The sequence below is a fragment of the Sus scrofa genome, chromosome 7 (assembly GCF_000003025.6).
Source record: "Sus scrofa isolate TJ Tabasco breed Duroc chromosome 7, Sscrofa11.1, whole genome shotgun sequence".
Classification (NCBI taxonomy): Eukaryota; Metazoa; Chordata; class Mammalia; order Artiodactyla; family Suidae; genus Sus; species Sus scrofa.
Window position 1 is genome coordinate 37347948 of NC_010449.5, and position 19329 is coordinate 37367276.

Consider the following 19329-nt stretch of genomic DNA (forward strand, 5'->3'; position numbering starts at 1 on the left):
TCAATGACAATGGCACTCATTTCTCGGCAGTTGCTAGAATTACAGTTTTCTTACCATGCCATTATTTGGCTTAAAAGCTTTTAGGGGAGAAGTTCCATAGAGCAATTAAATTACAGATTAAATGCTACTGTACTGTGATTATGTGTGTCTCAGGAATTTAAGCAGGGTTTACTTCAAGTGGCAAAATCAAAGTGGCAGGTTCCCAAAATGATTTATCATGAGGCCAAATGGCTCATGAGTGTGACTGAGAGATGCCAAGACAGGGGACAAAACCCCTAAAATGTAGGACAATGTATCGACAAGTTGGCCATTTTATGATGTGTTGTGAAATGAAACTTTTGGTAATATTCCCAAATCAGTAGAAAAGCAGGCAAATATAGGGCAGGGATATGACTATATACTTAACAAGGTACTCCAAGAGTACTCGAGAGTCAAATAAGAGTTTTTTGAGGAGATTTTTATTTCTCCGGCCTGCAAATGGCATTTGTATTATGAGAAAGTTACAAGCTAAAACACAAATGCTCAACCACCCAAATTTATTCAATGACAAATTTGAGTGTTACAGTCAGTGATGAATGAAGATGGTGATGACAATATACTGAGGATTTGCTATGAATCAGGCACTACACACACATACACACACACACACACTCTCTCTGTCTTCTAGTTCTCACAAAAACCCCATACAAATTATTTCTTTCTTTTGAGGGCCGCACCTGCAGCATATGGAAGTTCCTGGGCTTTGAATTGGAGCTGCAGCTGCCAGCCTACACCACAGCCGCAGCAATGTGGGATCCGAGTCACATGATTCTTAACCCACTGAGCAAGGCCAGGGATTAAACCCGCATCCTTAGGGACATAGGTAGGTTCTTAACCCTCTGAGCCAAGACGGGAACTCCTCAAAATTTTATTTCTTAAATAAATAAATAGGCTCAGCAGAAAGCAATCTGACTTGGATCTATGAGGACCCAGGTTTGATCCCTGGCCTCGCTCACTGGATTAAGGATCCAGCGTTGCCGTTGCCGTGAACTTGGTGTAGGTTGCAGACGTGGCTCGGGTTTGGTGCTACTGTGGCTGTGGCGTAGGCCAGTGGCTACAGCTCCGATTCGATCCCTAGCCTGGGAAACTTCATATGCCGTGGGTGTGGCCCTAAAAAGACAAAAAAAAAAAAAAAAAAAAAAAAAAAAAAGAAGAAGAAGAAGAAGAAAGAAAAGAAATGGGCCAGAGAACTAATTTTCCCAAGACCACAGAGCTGGTAAAGAAGTTGAGCTGAAATGTTAAGACCTGTACCACCCGATTCTAAAACCCTGGCCTTCACTCCTCGGCCGATGCATGTGTCCACAGGTGCCCATCTGCCCATCTGGACGTGGCTTGGGTTTCCAGCTCCAGTACGGATCCCCTGAACCTCTCAAAACCACTGGAACCAGCTGCCCTTAGGCGTCAAGGGGAAGGAGGCTGTTTCCCAGGCCCCTGTCAATGGACTGCACTGTAGGTGCCTTGGGTCTGGCACCCTGCGGGGCTGCGCCCTTGGAGCCCTGACTGCTGTCTTCTAAAGTCAGTTAAGCGTCTCAGCTGGTTTCTTGAATCGTGCTGAATTGTGGCCGCAGCCAGACCCACAGATTTGCCCTGCATGGGAGTGGGGGCCTGGGGAAGGTTCAGGAAGGTGTGGCCAGCACGCTGCCCTCCCACCTCCTCAGCAGAGCCCACCTTGGCCCCTTCTTCTGCCCATAAGAGTGGAAGGGCCTGAGATGGTCTCTGGCCAGATGTCGAATCACCTGTGATTGTGCTGTGTTGACCTTCTGGCTCCCTAAGGAACAGGCATTGCCCACTCTCTTTTTCCTCTCCCACAAGTCCCTGAGCTACTGGACCATGTCCCACCCGGCCCTCTAGTGAAAGACTGAGGACTGTGGTCAGACTGCTACCCAGGTGTCCCAGGCAGGTCTGGAGGACGAGGAGGACGCCTCCCAGCACTGCGCCTTCTGCAGCCTCCCCAGTCCTGCATGGTCCCAGCTTTTCACCTCCACTTGGCAACCCACCCTCAGAAGGTTGACCCGCGCCTTCACAGAGCCCTCAGGGGAGCTGGGAGCTACCACATGGTCTCCTTGAATCAAGAGTTTCTTGTTGTGGGGCGTATCTGAGCCATTTCTGCACATAGGTTTTTGTGCTCACAGGTCACAAGGTGTGGATGCACCTGACTCAGGCAACGCCTGGCTCCTGGCAAACAGACCCAAGAAGGGGTGGTACCTGGGGTGCCACCTTGACCCTTCCTCCTCAGTCGGAGGCTACACGCTGCCTTGGGCCTTGCCATCCCTGAGATGAACCTCTGCCGCCTGCAGTAACACCTTCCCCAGCAGCCCTCCTCTGCTCAGAAGCCCCTGGCTCAGCCCATCTCTTTCCAGTGAGCTCATGGAGGGCTTGTTGCCAGGACCCAGAGTGACTCCTCCATGGGAAGAATGCTCACTCGTTCATTCAACAAACAGTTACTGACATCATGCCAGGCGCTGTCCTGTAACACACAAGCCGGAGAGACATCACTTTGCCTTAGGAAACCAAAGCCTCTGATTCTGCCCTCTTCCACAACATGACTCTGACAGAGCCCAGAACATTCCAGAATTGGAAGGGACTTTCCAAATCACCTGCACCCTCAGCCCCCTTTAATAGGTCGGTAAGCTGAGGGGCCAGGCCCGAGGTCTCCCGGGATTCTTTGTGCTTCCTTGTTTGCTGTCTATTCCACTCACTGAGAAAGGAATGCTCTGTGTGACCTTGGGAAAGTGCCCTCCCCTCTCTGGGCCTCAACCTTCTGCCTGTGGAATGAAGGAGCTGGATGAGAGAAAGTCTCTAAGGCCATAGAGAGACTTTCTGGTCATCTCATGTTGCTTTGAAACACTCTTGGGGTTCACAGTAAACATTCTCTTTCTGTGTGCCATATCTTCCCAACTACAATATATGCTCATGGGGCAGGGAGCAGAGGCCAGCAACATCCCTGGGTCACCCATAGCGCTACAGACATAGGGGGAACTCAATTGCTCCTAGCTGACTGAACCAGAAGAGGCCATATTGGTTTTTGGTTTTATTTGTTTTGGGGTTTTTGGGGTTTTTTTTTATCTTTTTAGGGCTGTACCTGAGGCATGTGGCAGTTCCCAAGCTACGAATTGAATTAGAGCTACAGCTGCCGGCCTACACCACAGCCACAGCAACACAGGGCACAAGCTGGGACTGCAACCTACACCAAAGCTCACGGCAACACTGAATCCTTAACCCACTGAGTGAGGCCAGGGATTGAACCCATGTCCTTATGGCTACTAGTTGGGTTGGTTACCGCTGAGCCCCCATGGGAACTCCCTTACATTGCTTTTTTAAAACCTTCAGGCACAGATGAGAAAAAGGTTACTCAGACATAAGACATCAGTAGTTAAGCTGGTCAAACAAAAGTCCTGATCACAGGAAACCCTGAATAGAGAACACTGCCATCTCCGATCAAAAGAACGGCAAGACCATTATATTCCATTTTTTTTTTTTTGATATTTGGGTCCAAATATAAATTTATATATGTTTGTATATTTCACAGCTAGGATCAATTCTTAGTTAGGAACTTGGGCTTTGAAATGTTAATGAGTCCAAGTGTTTTTACATTTCTCTAAGGGCATATGCATTTGATTGCTCTAAAGTATTACACACACGGGAATAAGGCTCAGACAACATACTCATCAGCCCTTTGACCCTAGCTAAGTTACCGAGGCTCTCTGCCTCTGTTTCCTACCTCAAAGAATTCGGACAAGGAGTAAATGAGTCAATATGTGTAAAGTGTCTCCTGGTACAAAGCCTGGAACACAGGAAGTGCTGTGTATGTGTCGATGAAAGAAACCAAACCGGGGAGTTCCCGTCGTGGCTCAGTGGTTCATGAATCCAACAAGGAACCATGAGGTTGCGGGTTCAATCCCTGGCCTTGCTCAGTGGGTTAAGGATCCGGCATTGCCATGAGCTGTGGTGTAGGTCGAAGACGCGGCTCGGATCCCGTGTTGCTGTGGCTCTGGCGTAGGCCGGCGGCTACAGCTCTGACTGAACCCCTAGCCAGGGAACCTCCAAATGCCGCGGGAGCAGCCCAAGAAATGGCAAAAAGACCAAAAAAAAAAAAAAAAAAAAAAAAAAAAGGAAAAGAAAAGGAAAGAAAAGAAACTAAACCACATATTTGCTAATAACACTTACAACTGGGGCACAATCCAGAATGAAAGTATAATGACAAACATTCACATCATTCATGAATGTCAAACATTTTCCCTGGAAAGTGACAGACTGGACTTTAGTGATCTGCGTTAAGACTTGCGATTTCTACATCCACACATGGGAGGTAATGTTTTCCACAACATGAGAGATTTCCCTCGGCTATGGATGCAGAGAAGGAAGTTAACCACAAGGACAAAAGTGGTAGTAATCACAGAAGCCATGCAAGGGGTTCGGAGAAGATTTTGATCTCATGTCTTTACTAGGTACCTTATCTTTTAAATTTTTTTCTTTTTCTTTTTTTCTTTTCTTTTTTTTCTACCTGGAGGCATATAGAATTCCTGGGCTGGGGATCAGATCCAAGACAAAGTTGCGACCTAGGCTAAGGCTGTGGCAATGTTGGATCCTTTAACCCACTGGGTTGGACTAGGGATCGAACCTGCATCCTGGTGCCGCACCGATGCTGCCAATCTCTTTGTGCCACAGTGGGAGCTCCAGTAGGTACCTCAACCTAATAAGCGGACAACTCTGGATTGTCTGCTAATGAAGGAACTCAATGTCAGGGATGTGAGGGTCAGAATGACCTACACACTGCTAACCAGTTCCTGGATAATGGAGAGTTCCTGGCGCCATCTAGAGGTCAAAGCAGCTTCTTGCATGTGCTTTGGAGAAGCTCTGTTAAATCCGAGGATGCCTTGGTCTTGGTCTTTCTTCTTTTTTTTTAGGGCCGAACCTGAGGCATATGGAGGTTCCCAGGATGGGGTCTCATCGGACCTGTAGCTGCCAGCCTATACCACAGCCACAGCAACGTGGGATCCAAGCCACATCTGCGACCTACACCACAGCTCATGGCAACGCTAGATCCTTAACCCACTAAGTAAGGCCAGGAATGGAACCTGCAACCTCATGGTTCCCAGTAGGATTTGTTTCCACTGTGCCACAGGGGAACTCCTGCCTTGATCTTTTTAAAGCATGTTATGCTCTCTGATCAGGAGCGTCTGTGTCATAGAAGGATCAGGAAGGGATATCCCAGGGCATCAATGCGCCTCTTATAAACCAACCAGGTCAAGGCTGGGGCCACCAGGGTTCAAGTCCTCTGGCTCCTACCCACTTTGGAATGCAGGCCAGTCCTCAGCTTCTTCCCTGATCTCTGGTCTACAGGTCAAACCCAAAGCTGACTTCCCTCTGCCTAGTTATCCCAGGAAAGCAAGGCCAGGAAATCAATCAGTCACTCGCCACGGCCACCGGCCATCGGGCAGCAAAGCCAAGTCACCGGCCAGCCACTTACAAACCTGGGGGCGGGGCGGGGGTGGGGCCCGCGGAATGGGGCCCGCGGAAGCGGCGCTGGGGGCAGCCTCGGCCTCACTCACCACACAGTCCTCGATGATTTCAGAGAGGCGTGTCCGGTGTTTCCGGCCCAGCCGCATGATTTTTTTCCATGTGTAGTAGTACTCCACACACTGAGCCACCGTCTTGGACTTCACCTGCGGGGACAGTCAGCTCAAGATCAGCTTCATATAGGTTATGACAAACCACTGAGCAGATTTCCCTGTGCTATACAGTCGGTTCTTGTTAATTATTTCATTTTATTTTTTTCCTTTTTCTACCGCACCCATGGCATATGGAAGTTCCTGGAACAGGAACTGAATCCGAGCTGGAGCTGCGACCTGCACTGCAGCTGCAGCAACACCAGAACCGTAACCCCCTGTGCTGGGCCGGGGATCGAACCAGCAATGTCACAGAGACAAGCCAGATCATGAACCCACTGCGCCACAGTGGGAACTCCTAATTATCTGTTTTATAGAGTAGAGTGTAATAACCTATATGGGAAAAAAGAATGGAGATATATATATATAGACATGTGTATATGTGTGTGTATATATATATATATATATATTTATACGTATAAACCGATTCACTTTGCTGTACACTTGAAATTAACATTAACATTGTAAGTCAACCATACTCCAATAATTAAAAAAAAGAGAGATCAGATCAGCTTCAGGGCGGTGGGCAAGGCAGCAAGCTTTTGTGAAATGTTCAGTTCGTCCCAGGTAAGCAGGTTTATGCAGCTGAATACAAACATATACATAGCGGAAAACCTCCTTTCCACACCTGTTCTCCATCCATCCGTCCATCTGCTTCCTCCCCAGCCTTGCAACATGGCTCGCTCCCCTTGTTCCTATCTTGGGTATCTTTCCAGAATTCCTTTACAGATACACAAACAAACACAGAAATACATCCCTCCCTGCCATTCTGCCTCACAAAAGGTAGCGTGCTAGAGGCACTGTTTTGCATCTTGTCTTTCTTCAAAAGAAGAGCTTGGAGATTTTTTTCACGCCATCCAGAGAGCTCACTCCCCTTATTTAATCTATAAAGCAGCATGTTTTGTTTTGTTTTGCTTTTTTTTCCAAATGCTTCAATGTGTTTGGCTCTCCGACTGGTTGACCTTCAAAATCTATTTATGAAAAATGTTCCTTAGGAATGGAACAGGAATATAAGGCAGAAGTTATGATGCCAAGAGCTTAGTTTTTACAGAAAACAAGGCTTGCCCTGTTTTCCCCCGAAGGGGCAAAGGTAAATGTGTTTTAAAGAGAAAAAAAAATGCCTTTATTTAGTTCATAGTTCTCTAAGCTCAAAATGGGGTTCAGTCATGTGGGTTTTCTGGAGGCAGATAAGAAGGTAGGCTGTCCCCTTGGGCAGCTGCATGGTGAGACAAGGACGGCACCCTCTGAAGACTGGTCTCCTCACAGCTGCTCCCTTCATAGCCACCAGGTATCCTGAGTTTCTACGTTAAGAATCACCCAGGGAGGGAGACAGGATCCCAGGGAATTCTTGTTTAAAATCCTGCACTGCCTGGCAAGCACCACCCATGAATCTACCACCAGTCAACATGGGGCGGGGCCTTTAAGGAACAAGGCCTAGGACAGGCCAGTCCTGGGGAAGGTGACTCAGGAGGGACAGGAGCCTGGGAGCTGCTGGGCAAATGGGGCAGCAAAGACTGTGGTGGCCTCCAAGGCAGGCGTGAATTCAGATCTGAAGATGGAGCCAATTAGAGAAAAAAAATCCACCTATCCTGATTCTCATCCAGTCAAAGCTCAGGATTAAGGACAGGAGATGAACTCAGGACAGAGCCAGAGGCAGCGGTCACCCGAGATCCTGTTCTCTGTGGACCTAAGCATCTTTCTCTTTTCTTTTCTTGGCTGCGCCTATGGCAGGCGGAAATTCCCTGGCCCAGGGATGGAACCTGAGCCACAGCAGGGACCTGAGCCACAGCAGTGACGACTCTGGATCCTTAGCCTCTAGGCCACCAGGGAACTCCTAAATTACACTTTATTAAGATAAAAACAATCCCCCACCACTGCCACATCCAAATAATCTATGTCCTTCTCCCCCACCACATCCCAAACAGCAAGGCCATGCCACCTACAACAAAGACCATTTTTTTTTTTTGGTCTTTTGTCTTTTTTAGGGCTGCACCCTTGGCACATGGAGGTTCTCAGGCTAGGGGTCTAATCTGAGCTACAGCTGCCAGCCTACACCACAGCAACGCCAGATCTTTAACCCAATGAGCGAGGCCAAGGATCAAACCTGCAACCTCGTGGTTCCTAGTTGGATTTGTTTCCACTGCTCCACAACGGGAACGCCACACAGACCATTCTTAACCAGCAAGAGATAGAAGACATCCTTTTGGTGAGTCTTAAACCAGTAATCTAATATTTCTATATATCTTTAGGTGTACAACTTCCCAAATTCGGTTTCAAAGGAGCATTGGGAAAAAACAGGCTTACCATCTTCTGTACAAAAATAAAGTCTTTGCTGTAAGTGGCTAGTGCTTTGTTAAACAGTTTTCTTTCTAGGGAGGTCCACTTGTCCGAACCTGTAACAAAACACAGACTTTATAAACAAAAACAGCTCTTGGTTCTTCTCACTTTTAGTTGTTGGTTCACTTAGCTAAGTTACAAAACTACAACTGTTCAGCATGTAATATTGTAAGTATCACATGTTTTTGAACCAAAAACCAGTGTCATGTAATGGTTAGCAGCCTTGACACCTGGGTTCAAATCCCCCCCTGTGGCCTTGACCTTGGCGAGTTACTGAACTGAAGACTCAGGTTTTTTTTTTTTTTTTTGTCTTTTTGCCATTTTTTGGACCGCTCCTGCGGCATATGGAGGTTCCCAGGCTAGGAGTCTAATCAGAGCGGTAGCTTCCAGCCTACACCACAGCCACAGCAACGCCAGATCATTAACCCACTGAGCAAGGGCAGGGATTGAACCCGCAACCTCATGGTTCCTAGTTGGATTCATTAACCACTGCGCCATGACGGGAACTCCCGAATACTCAGTTTTGTTACCTATGACGGGGATAATTCTAATTGTCTCCAGCTCGTAGGATTTTTGTGAAGGTTTAAGATCACACACAAAACGTGTCTAGCTCAGCAACTGGAAAGTTGTCAGCGCTCAACAGAATTTCGCTAGTTGTTATCTAACTATGATGAGAGCAAGTAGACAGGTAGCACATGTCCCTTGGGATGGGATGGATTCAGCTGTCTCCACCCTCAAGGTGTTCCCAAGCTCGTCGGGGGAGAAAGCCAGGAGGCTTTGCATTCAAGGTGATGACTGCAAGGACGAAGGGAGGGGCTGGGTGCCAACCGGGCACGGGGGACGAACGCCACACTCAGGTCAGGGCTGCTGGCAAGGCTTTCTGGTGGACAAAAGACTTGAGCAGAATTTAAAAAGACGAAGAAGCCAAGTCAGGCAAGAAGGAAATGGAAGGGAATTCTGGGGAGAGAGAGTAGCACGTGCAAAGTCAGAGACAAGCAGGGAGGGATACACTTCAGTCAGTCAACCATCCATTCAGCAGATAGGTATTAGGTGTTTACATGCAAGTCACTAGGGGACAAAAAGCTCATATTTACAAGTGCTTATTACTACATGCCAAGTTTGAAGGACTGCATCGGTATTAGTCATTTGGTTCTACCGAAAACCCAGTCAGACTGGAATTACTGCTACCCATTTTATAGACGAGGGTGTGAAGGTGTTCAAGGAATAAGCAGGAATCCAGTATGGCTCAGCTATAGGGTTTCAGCAGAGGTTTAAGCAGATGAGAGGCTGGGAGGTGAGTAGGACCAGCTCCTGACAGATCTGCAGACCAGTGAGGAAAAGGGCCTGGCAGCGCCAGGCTGGCAGGGCCACCATGCTGGCTAAACTTGATAGTCACATCAAAGCAGGATAGGAAGATGATCACAGAGACTGGTTCTGGTCTGTTTGGGGCGAGACAGAGGCTGATTTCTAAGAGGAGGCGTATTTCTGGGGGCTATAGGGAAGATGCAATCACTGTGGCTGGTTTGCAGAAAACTCAGCCTCATTCCATTGTTTGTTTGCTGCACCCGTGGCAAGTTCCCAGGCCAGGGATTGAATCTGAGCCACAGCTGCGACTTATGCCACAGTTGCAGCAACACCAGATCCTTAACCCACTGCGCTGGGCTGGTGATCAAACCTGAGCCTCAGCAGCAACCTGAGGTGCTACAGAGAAAATGCTGGATCCTTGCCACACTGTAGTAGAAACTCCCTCATTGTAATATTTGAATTCCCTGTGTCTTGACTCTTTGGATGGTACATGGCTGGGCCTTTGACAAGCCTCTACTTTTCAAAGCTGTAATCCCCCAAATTATAGTATTTTTCCTTCCAACCAGAACAAGTTCAAGATTTCCCATTTTGCTCTGTTTGACTGATGGGGCCGAGGCACAGGGAACCTGAATTGCTTCTTCCCTGGGAAGGTTCAGGCTAAGCCAGTCAATCAGGAGAAACCAGGCCTGGCAGGCAGGCAGGCAAGGAGGACAAGTGGGGCCGGGGGTTCAGAGGAGCTCTGCTGGGGTCGAGGTGCACAGAGGAGGTTGGCGGGATTTGGGGCTCTGGAGCGGTTCCATCACCATTCCTCAAATTCTATCCAACATTCAAGAGCTTGGGCTCCCAGCTCCCACATGCTCCCCTTGCCCGGGGCAGAGAGAAAGAGCAAGACAGGATTAACCAGCAACTGTAGGACCAAAGAGGAGTCAGGGTTCCTTTGAGAAATCCACCAAAGCAGCAAAAGAGGAATCAGAGAGGCCATGGTCTAAGAAGACTGTGATGGTGACATGTCACAGCAGCTGAGTCCCTGGACGGGCTTACAGGGAGGGTGACCAGCTGCCTTGCAGGTCCAGTCTCTGCAGCTCCGGGCTGCATCTCAGATAGGAAGCCAGGGGACATGTTGCTGTTGGAAACCCCCAATTAGATGAATGAGAATCCATTCCTTCCTCGAGCAGATCAGAGATCAGTTTCCTGAGTTAGGGTGCGGCCCTTAGATCCTGTGAGACACTCACATGGCCGCGCAACCTTCTCAGCACCCAGCCTCGACGGTGGGCACTTCCTTCCAGCAGTGTTAAATTCCCGGGTCTGTCTACCAGCAAGAAGCATGTCTCTTCATGTCCCCAGACGGCTTGCCAGCTGTAACCAAGAAGGGGAAGTCACAGAGTTCCCCCTGTGGTGCAAGGGGATCAGCAGCATCTTGGGAGCGCTGGGATATGGGTTTGATCCCCGGCACAGCACAGTGGGTTAGGGATCCGGCGTTGCCACAGCTGCAGCTCGGATCTGATCCCTGGCCCCAGAGCTCCATAGGCTGTGGGTCAGCAAAAAAGAAAAAAAAAGGGGGTGGGGGGAGTCACTTCCTGGACCATCTGTCATAGGGGATCCCCAAGCTTCACGGGGGAAGGAGGCCTTCTTCCCATCAACGCCTCAGTGGTTTTTAGGGCTGCTGCTCTGTGACAGTCTTCAATCTTCCCACTCCTGAAGTGTTCATTTCACACTGCCGTCCAGATCGGAAGTGGGCTGGACCCTCCAGCATTGCTCTGTGTCGCACAGCCCCTCTGAAGACTGGGGAAGGGTCACATGCCCAGAGAGTGTAGGAGGGGCCTCTGAGCAGTCCAGGGGCTGCGCTCTAGTGCTCAGGACAGTGCTGTGTGCACGTCTGTCCAAAACGGGTGTCTGCGAAGTGAGAGGCAGAGGCGGGGCCAGACAAGCTCATCCGTTCTCATGGTCACACTGGCATGCGCTCCATCTTCTCTGCATCCTGATGACAGGATCGCCCACCGGACTGAGGATCCACTCTGGGCTTGAATTCCCAGGCCAAAGCCCAGTATATAGAAATAACATCTGAATGCGCTCACCCCAGATAAGGTCACTGTGCTGTGATAAAAGAGGGGTGACCGCAGGCTGCAACTTCGTTCTGTCACTTACTCCTCCTGGGATCTATGCAATTTTACTTCTCCGAGTCTGTTTCCTTTTTGTGACTTGGGGGTTGTGACAGTCAGCCTGTGACTGACAGCACTGGTCCTAGGTAGGTGCGCGGCGAATGTTTTATTTATTTTCTTTTAGGGTTGCACCTGCAGCATATAGAAGTTTCCAGGCTAGGGGTCGAATCAGAGCTAAGCTGCCAGCCTATACCACAGCCACAGCAATGCCAGACCTGAGCCGCATCTGTGACCTCTACCACAGCTCATGGCAACACCGGATCCTTAACCCACTGAGCGAGGCCAGGGATCGAACCCCATTCTTCATGGATGCTGGTCGGGTTTGTTAACCGCTGAGCCACACACACAGGAACTCTTGAATGCTGAATGTTTTAGATCCAGCCATTCAGAGAGGAGATTCTAAACCAGCCTGCGGCCATGGGACACATGCTGTCCCCTGCAGAGGTGTGCTGGCAGTGCTCATGAAGCCTGCCATCCTTGCCAGTGGTCCCTGTCCCATGTGCACACCCACAGCCTTGCTGCCTGTAACTCGCAGTCTCCTCCCTGCAGGAATCCTTCACTAATCCGGTCAAGGCAAGGCTCAGCGTCTCTGCCCCTGGAATCTGTCTGGCAGAAGCATTTTCCTCATCCTTGGAGAAGGTTTTCTCAGCCAGCTTTTCTTGGATTCTGGGCCTTGGACAAAGTCCAGGATAAAATGCAAAACCGAGGCAAGGGGCTGCCCCAACTCCTCGCCTGGCCTCCGTCTCTGAGATCCCTGCTGTCCATGCAGCATGTCCCAGGGGTCGGCAGGCTGACTTGCCCACCCCCACCCCCGCCCCCCAGCGTTCACTCATTTTCCCTGGGGATTCCCGGCTAGTGGGTTATTATCAGCAGGGGTCCCTAACAAGACGATTAAGGCTAATTACAAAGAGCCTAATTAACTGGAGGGAACTGGTACTGGAACAGTATCCAGAGGAAAAATGTTCTGAGCTTCGGTTGCTGGGAAACAGGCTCTGGATAGTGGTGAAATTTGGGATGATCTACAGCGAATGCAGGCAGTTAGAGAGAGACATGGAGGGGTGAGGAAAAGTTGGGGCACAGTATCTTTTAGGCTCTTGCTTCTTTATCCAATCTGCCACTCTATGTCTTTTGATTGGAGCATTCAATCCATTGACATTTAAGATAATTAATGATAAATACGTATGTATCACCATTTTAAAGCTTGTTTTCCAGTGGGTTCTATGTTTCTCCTTTGTTCCTTTCTTTTTTTGGTTGGATGATCTCCTTTTCACAGCATCTTCTAAAGAGGGCCTTTCTGTCTTTCTTTCCAGCTTTTAAAAACCGTTATTGATGCTGTTGTTACAGCAGTTACACAACAAAGACACGCTGGCTGTGCGGAAGAAGGAAAGACTTTTTTACACCAGACCTTCATTTCCGTGAAAGGTTTTCCATGGTGGGTGAAGGCAGAGTAATTTTTCAGGGATGCAGGTAAACCAGGTGATACCAAAGTTCCTTCTAGAAGCAAAAGGAAGGGAGGCCTTGATCTGAATCCAGGACCTGAGCTTATCCAGCAGCCGGTTTCTCTGCAAGTACCGTGTCAGGCAAAGCAGCAGAGCAAGTACTAACACAGAGCCTGCTCTTCAGAGGACCACTATCCAGCTCCAGCCATGGGCTAAGAATGCCTGCAAGATGACATCATAGCTGTGCTTCTTGCAAAGTATTCTCTTGAGAATGTAGTTCTGTCCCCTCACCAAACTGGGGCAGCTTCCAAGACAAGACAGGCCTCCTCCGGCCGAACTGGGTATTTCCTCCAGGTCTCTCCCATCTCCGGAGTCAGGTCAGGGTTCAGGACCCAGTGAGCGCTTGGGCTGTGGTGGGGGCCCACAGCAGCCTCTGCTGAACCCTGGCCAAGACTCCCTGGGCCAGTTCTGACACCCCCTCCACGCCCCGCCCACCTGCAGGAATGACAGTTCAATGGAAAAACCAAGGATGCTGGAAGCCTGCTAATGACAACCCTGACTCCCCCACGCTCAACCCTTCCCCACCCAATCCAGCCACTGACTGGGAGCCACTGCAAACGCCAGCTGCCCACACATGGGTGGAGGTGCAGAGCAAGGGCTGGACCGGGCACCTTGGTGTGAACGAGCCCGCGAGCTGCTGCATTGGCACCTTCCTCTGGGGTTCTCTCTTTTTATTTTTCCACTTTTTTAAGGTTGCACCTGTGGCATATGGAGGTTCCCATGCTAAGAGTTCAATCAGAGTTATAGCTGCCGGGCTCCGCCACAGCCACAGCAACGCCAGATCTGAGCTGTGTCTGCGACCTACACCACAGCTCAGGGCAATGCTGGATCCTTAACCCACTGACCAAGGCAATGCTGGATCCTTAACCCACTGATCAAATCCGCATCCTCATGGATACTAGTTGGGTTCTTAACCTGATGAGCCACAACAGGAACTCCCCTCTGAGGACCTTAACAGGGCTCCTCTGGGCTTGCCACGAGGCCCGCAGATCTGGGCGAGCAGCCCACCCACACTGGTGTCCCTCCTGGGCTCCCGCACCGGTCATGTTTCCTTTTCTTAGTGAATCGCCTGGAATGGGATGCGGTGGAAGGCAGGTCAGGAGTAACGTTAGGGAAGTGACTTTTCACAGGTCCCTGTCTCTGTCTCCTCCAATCTCATAGCCTCCCCCCACCCCACAAACCCAACCTTTCCGCCACCCCTCCAGGTCACAGATAGGCCCGCTGAGGCCTGATCTCCTCTGTGGACAACTGGGAGCCTGGGGGGCAATTCCAGGGCTGGAGGTGAGCTGGAGTGACACTGGCCACAGCCACAGAGCCGGACACAAAAAGGATCCCGAAGGTGGTGTCCCAGCAAGGCTGGACTTGAGCTGACAGGCAATCCTACCGGAGAGCAACCAACGGGGCTTGGCACAAAGGCCAAGGCAGGATGGGGCCACGGGGATGGGATTCACTGACAACCAGAACCAATCGAGGGTGGGGCAGGGAGGTGAGAAGGGTGAGGGAGGTCACGGCTGGTAGCTGGGGCAAGTGATGGGGGTAGACTCTGCGGCCTCCTCTGTGCCCTGGAAGGGACCTTCCAAGGGGGATGGAATCAGGTCAGACCTCAGAGGCCTGTGACCCCTGACCCCTTTTATTTTTTTGCATTTTAGGGCCCTACCCACAGTACATGGAAGTTCCCAGACTAGGGGTCCAACTGGAGCTGCAGCTGCCGGCCTACGCCACAGCCACAAAACTCGGGGTCCGAGCTGCGTCTTTGGGCTACATACACCTCAGCTCGCGGCAACACCAGATCCTTAACCCACTGAGCAAGGCCAGGGATCGAACCTGCAACCTCATGGACACTAGTCGGGTTTGTTACCCCTGAACCACAAGAGGAACTCCCCCTGCCCTTTCTGCTCATAATTCTAGAAGATTCTCTGAGGCCTAGTCTGTGATCACTTCATGGAGAAGACAAATGACAAATGGCAGACTTAGATGAGCACCCATTTCTTGGGGACACACAGCTGGCGGGACACCAACCCTTCACATCTCACAGTCCTATGGTCAAAATGATTCTGGAAGCAGCGAGAGGGCTCTCTGGCCTGTGGGGAAAGGGAGCAGGGAACAGGCAAGGGACTTGCCAGGAACCTAAAATCCCCACAGGTCAATGAATTTTTTTAGAGTTCAGGGCCTTGTAGTTTCAAAGTTTTTAGTTATTTAGTGTTTTTGTTTCATTTGGGGGTGGGGGTGGTTTCCATCTTTTTTCTGTCATGACACACATGAAAAATAAACAAAAAAACCCCAATGCTTGCTTGGCCGCTGGGAAGAATTGGAGGGGATCTGGGTCCCAGACGAGGTTGCTCACAGCTGGAGCCGACCAGCCCAGAGGTGGCAGCCAGCCCGATCACCCTGGTCACCCCCAGGGGGCTGAGAATGGCCACAGCAATGGTTGGGAGGTCTCACCCACTAAGCAGAGAAGCCTGACACAGTCTCCAGGAGGCTGGACAGCCTGTCAGGGTTTAATGGGCAGCAGATGACACTGGGGATTAAGGGAGGACTGAACTGTTTCCAGGGCAGACGAGGGAGAACGCCCACACCTCCTGCCCACCCTCGGGGCAGACACCAAGCAGGAAATGATGCAGACGACATTAACAAACTGGCTCCCTTAGGCCAATGGGTCAAATGATGGATTTCTTCTCCCATGAGTCTCTGCCGTGCTTGCCCACTTCCAGGAGTGGCTTGAGTACAGGCCGGCAGCCTGGGCTTGCTGTGCTCAGACCAGTGGCTTCTGAGGCCTTTCCACCCCATGATGGCAGGTGGGAGGGCCGACTCATGCCAGGAGCGTGTTCGGTGAAGCAGAGGGTGGCGGGGACAGGGAGCCCTGAGAACGTTCCAGTACCTGCAGAGCAGCCCTCACCTTGGGCCACACTGGCTGCCCAGACCAAGGGCTGGGAGAGGAACTACTGGGTCCCCGAGGCCGCTGAAGTACCTCCTCGGGCTCTGCCCCAGGCACCAAAGGCACCTTCAAAAGATTAGCAACCATGGAGTTCCCATCGTGGCTCAGTGGTAACGAACCTGACTAGTATCCATGAGGACGCAGGTTCTATCCCTGGCCTCATTCAGTGGGCTAAGGATCTGGTGTTGCTGTGAGCTGTGGTGTAGGTTGCAGACACGGCTCAGATCTGGCGTGGCTGTGGTTGTGGCATAGGCTGGCAGCTGCAGCTCGCAGCTGACCTCTAGCCTGGGAACTTCCATAGTCTGCAGGTGTGGTCCTAAAATGATTAAAAAAAAAAACGATTAGCAACCAGGGGGGGCGCGTCGGAGGATCCAGCTCCCTCTGAAACATAGAGGCCCAGGCAGGGTCGTGGAGACTGTCGGAATGGATGGGTTTACTAGTCACTGGAAATCCAGCGTGGACTTCAACTTCCTTTGTCACTGCAGGCTCCCCAACCTTTGCCTTCTATCTTCATGATTCTCATGACATTCAGCTCTCCAAGAGTTTCCTCCTTCCCGCTTGCTGGAGGGGACATTTTTTTTTTCTTTTTAGGGCCACACCCGAAGCACATGGAGGTTACCAGGACAGGGGTCCAATCAGAGCTATGGCTCTATACCACAGCCATAGCAACATCAGATCCAAGCTGCATCTGTGACCTACACCACAGCTCATGGCCAATGACGGATCCTTAACCCACTGAGCGAGGCCAGGGATCGAACCTGCAACCTCATGGTTCCTAGTTAGATTTGTTTCCGCTGCGCCGCAACAGGAACTCCTGGAGGGACCACTGTTGATCCATCCCCTCCTAAGCCACACTCATGTGTAGATGTATGTGTACATCTGCATGCATGTACGTGTCTTTCTCCCGCCATCCGTGTGATCTGTGTTTAATAACTTCCTCCTCCTCAGACTCTGAACTGCATGAGGCAGGATTCTGTCTACACCTGTCACAGTCACCTCCTCATTCTTCTGCTTAGTAGTTTCCTGTACACAGTAAGTGCTCGCTAACCATTCAACAAGTGAATAATAAAGCTACTAGAATGTGCCAGGCATTGGCCTCCATATACTCTCTCCCATCTTCACAAAATGCTGCAAGGGGTGGAATACGAGGCCTATTTTACAGGTGGGGAAACCAAGGCTGCACAAGGCGACAAGTCCAGGCAAGATGTGAACCCAGGTCTAATGATCTCAAAGCCGAGGGGCTGCTGAGTGTTGCTGCCTCTGTGCTCTACCCTCCGAGGCTCCTGCCCCGAGACACCGACCTCACTGCTGCAGCCGCCCACTCGCGCCCAGCTCAGGGCACAGCCAACAGCGACCAGCCAGTGGACACGGCTGCTCCGACAAGCTACTTCCCAGGGGCATTGGGATGACAAGTGGAGGATAGAAGGGGTGCTATCAACTATTAAAAGGCGACACAATCAGCATACAAACAGCCCGCTCTCAGAAGGCAACGGGGCGCAGGGCTCCTGGCAACCTACCGGCATAGTGGTAATTTGCTAAAGGATGACATTTTAACCTGAGCGGCTTCCGCAGCAGCAGCATTTCCAGAGCAGCCTGCAGACCCACAGGGGAGAGAAAAGGTGAGAGTCAGTAAGGCGGCATGTGTCCTCGGAAGACCGTCCGACTCACTGGGAAGACGAGCCAGCACTGCAGGGCCTGGGGCTGGGGGGCTGGCAGGACAACCAGAGGACACTCCCCTAACTGGCGTCTGCCTTCTGGTCAGCACCCTGTGGGACTCTCGTTCTAAAACCTGCCCCACCCAGGCCTGCAGCCAGCTGGTCATGTCACAAAAACACAAGTGGCAGCCAAAACCCAACTCCTTCCTTGGTGAGGGCCCACCTTCAGAGATATGGTGGGGCCTCCTCTGAATGGAGACTGAGTCACGGGGGAAGGATTCCGAGGAAATGAGTGGGTGATCTGGAACTGCTTTTGCAGAAAAGTCATGTTTCATCACAACTGAACATAAACAGCTGTGTTAGCAATAACTGTACTGCACGCTGTCCTTCCAGGGAGCCTTGCTAAACGACCCTGTCATATCTGCCTCCTTCGGCCTTGCTGGCTTTTTTTTTTTTTTTTAAATCTTTTTAGGGCCGCACCCACAGCATTTGGAAGTTCCCAGGTAGGGGTCGAATTGGAGCTGTAGCTGCCGGCCTACCCCACAGCCACAGCAACACAGAATCCGAGCAGTGCCTGAGACCTACACCACAGCTCATGGAATGCTGGATCCTTAACCCACTGAGCAAGGCCAGGGATCGAACCTGCATCCTCATGGTTCCTAGTCAGATTTGTTTCCACTGAGCCACAATGGGAACTTCAGCCTCGCTGGCCTTTAAAAAAAGTGGTACAGATCAATGGTTTAGGGGCAGAGCAAGGTCTAGAATTTGGCTGCTCCAAGTGTGGCCCACAGACCAGCAGCACAGGCATCCTCTGGGAGCAGGTTCAAAAGGCAGTACCTTGGGCCCCACTTCTGGAATCACTGAAAAACCTGCATTTTAGCAAGATTCCCCAGGTGATCTGGGTGCACGTTAAAAGTTTGAGAAGCATCCATCTGCAGCACTGATGTTCAAAGGTCAAGCAGAGTTCTCCAACGTTCTATAGGATGCTTGAAGAGTATCAATAATCTCATGAAAAGATAATATTGGGACATTTGTTTATTTTCACATTTTCATTAAATCAGAAAGCAGGAGGCCAGCTCTGGTCTAAGACTCGTAGTCATAAAGGGGAAGTAAGAGTTGGTAACAAACTGCTCTGGGCTGGAGTCCCAGCTGAGCAGCTCTGATTCTGGGAAAAGGGCACCAACGTTCTGGTTTAGGAGATGCCAAAGAACTGTGTCAAAAGTGCAAGAGTGAGGAGTTCCTGCTGTGGCGCAGTGGGTTAACGATCCTGCTTGTCTCTAGTAGCACCAGATCGATCCCTAGTCCAGTGCAGTGGGTAAAGAATCCGATGTTGCTGCAGCTGTGGCGTAGGTCACAGCTCTGGCTCGGATTCCACCCCTGGCCAGGGAACTTCCATATGCTGCAAGGGTGGCCGACAAATAAGAAAAAATAAAAAGTAAAAATTGGAAGGATGCCACCAGGTGGTGCACAGCAACACTGCACTCTGGTTAGGGGAGAAAACGGTTCTCTGAATGTCATCCTTTGGCTGATCTCCATAGGAAAGAACCTTTAGTGGAGTATGACAGACTCCTTCAGGCCAAGTCTGGCTTCAGGAGGACCTTCTGCCTCCATTACCGCAGACCTGTCTCCTGATGGGAATTACAAGACTGCTGAAAAGAAAGCTGAGCTTCCCAAGACAGATGTTCCTATCATTATTACTTAGGAACAGATGTGTAAACAAAAGTTCAAATG

At 50.5% G+C, this 19329-nt stretch overlaps 1 protein-coding gene across 26 annotated transcripts in view; it reads right to left on the reverse strand.

Annotated features, from left to right (window-relative positions):
• The window catches only part of TRERF1 (transcriptional regulating factor 1), a 221921-nt gene that overhangs the window by 14569 nt on the left and 188023 nt on the right, over window positions 1–19329 (reverse strand). For all 26 annotated transcript variants that reach the window (XM_013977938.2, XM_021098712.1, XM_013977942.2 and 23 more), the window contains 3 exons: window positions 17461–17536; window positions 8013–8101; window positions 5592–5705 (listed from right to left, as the gene is read on the reverse strand). In XM_013977938.2, the coding sequence (XP_013833392.1) occupies window positions 5592–5705; window positions 8013–8101; window positions 17461–17536 (279 nt within the window). The remainder of the gene's footprint in view (window positions 1–5591; window positions 5706–8012; window positions 8102–17460; window positions 17537–19329) is intronic.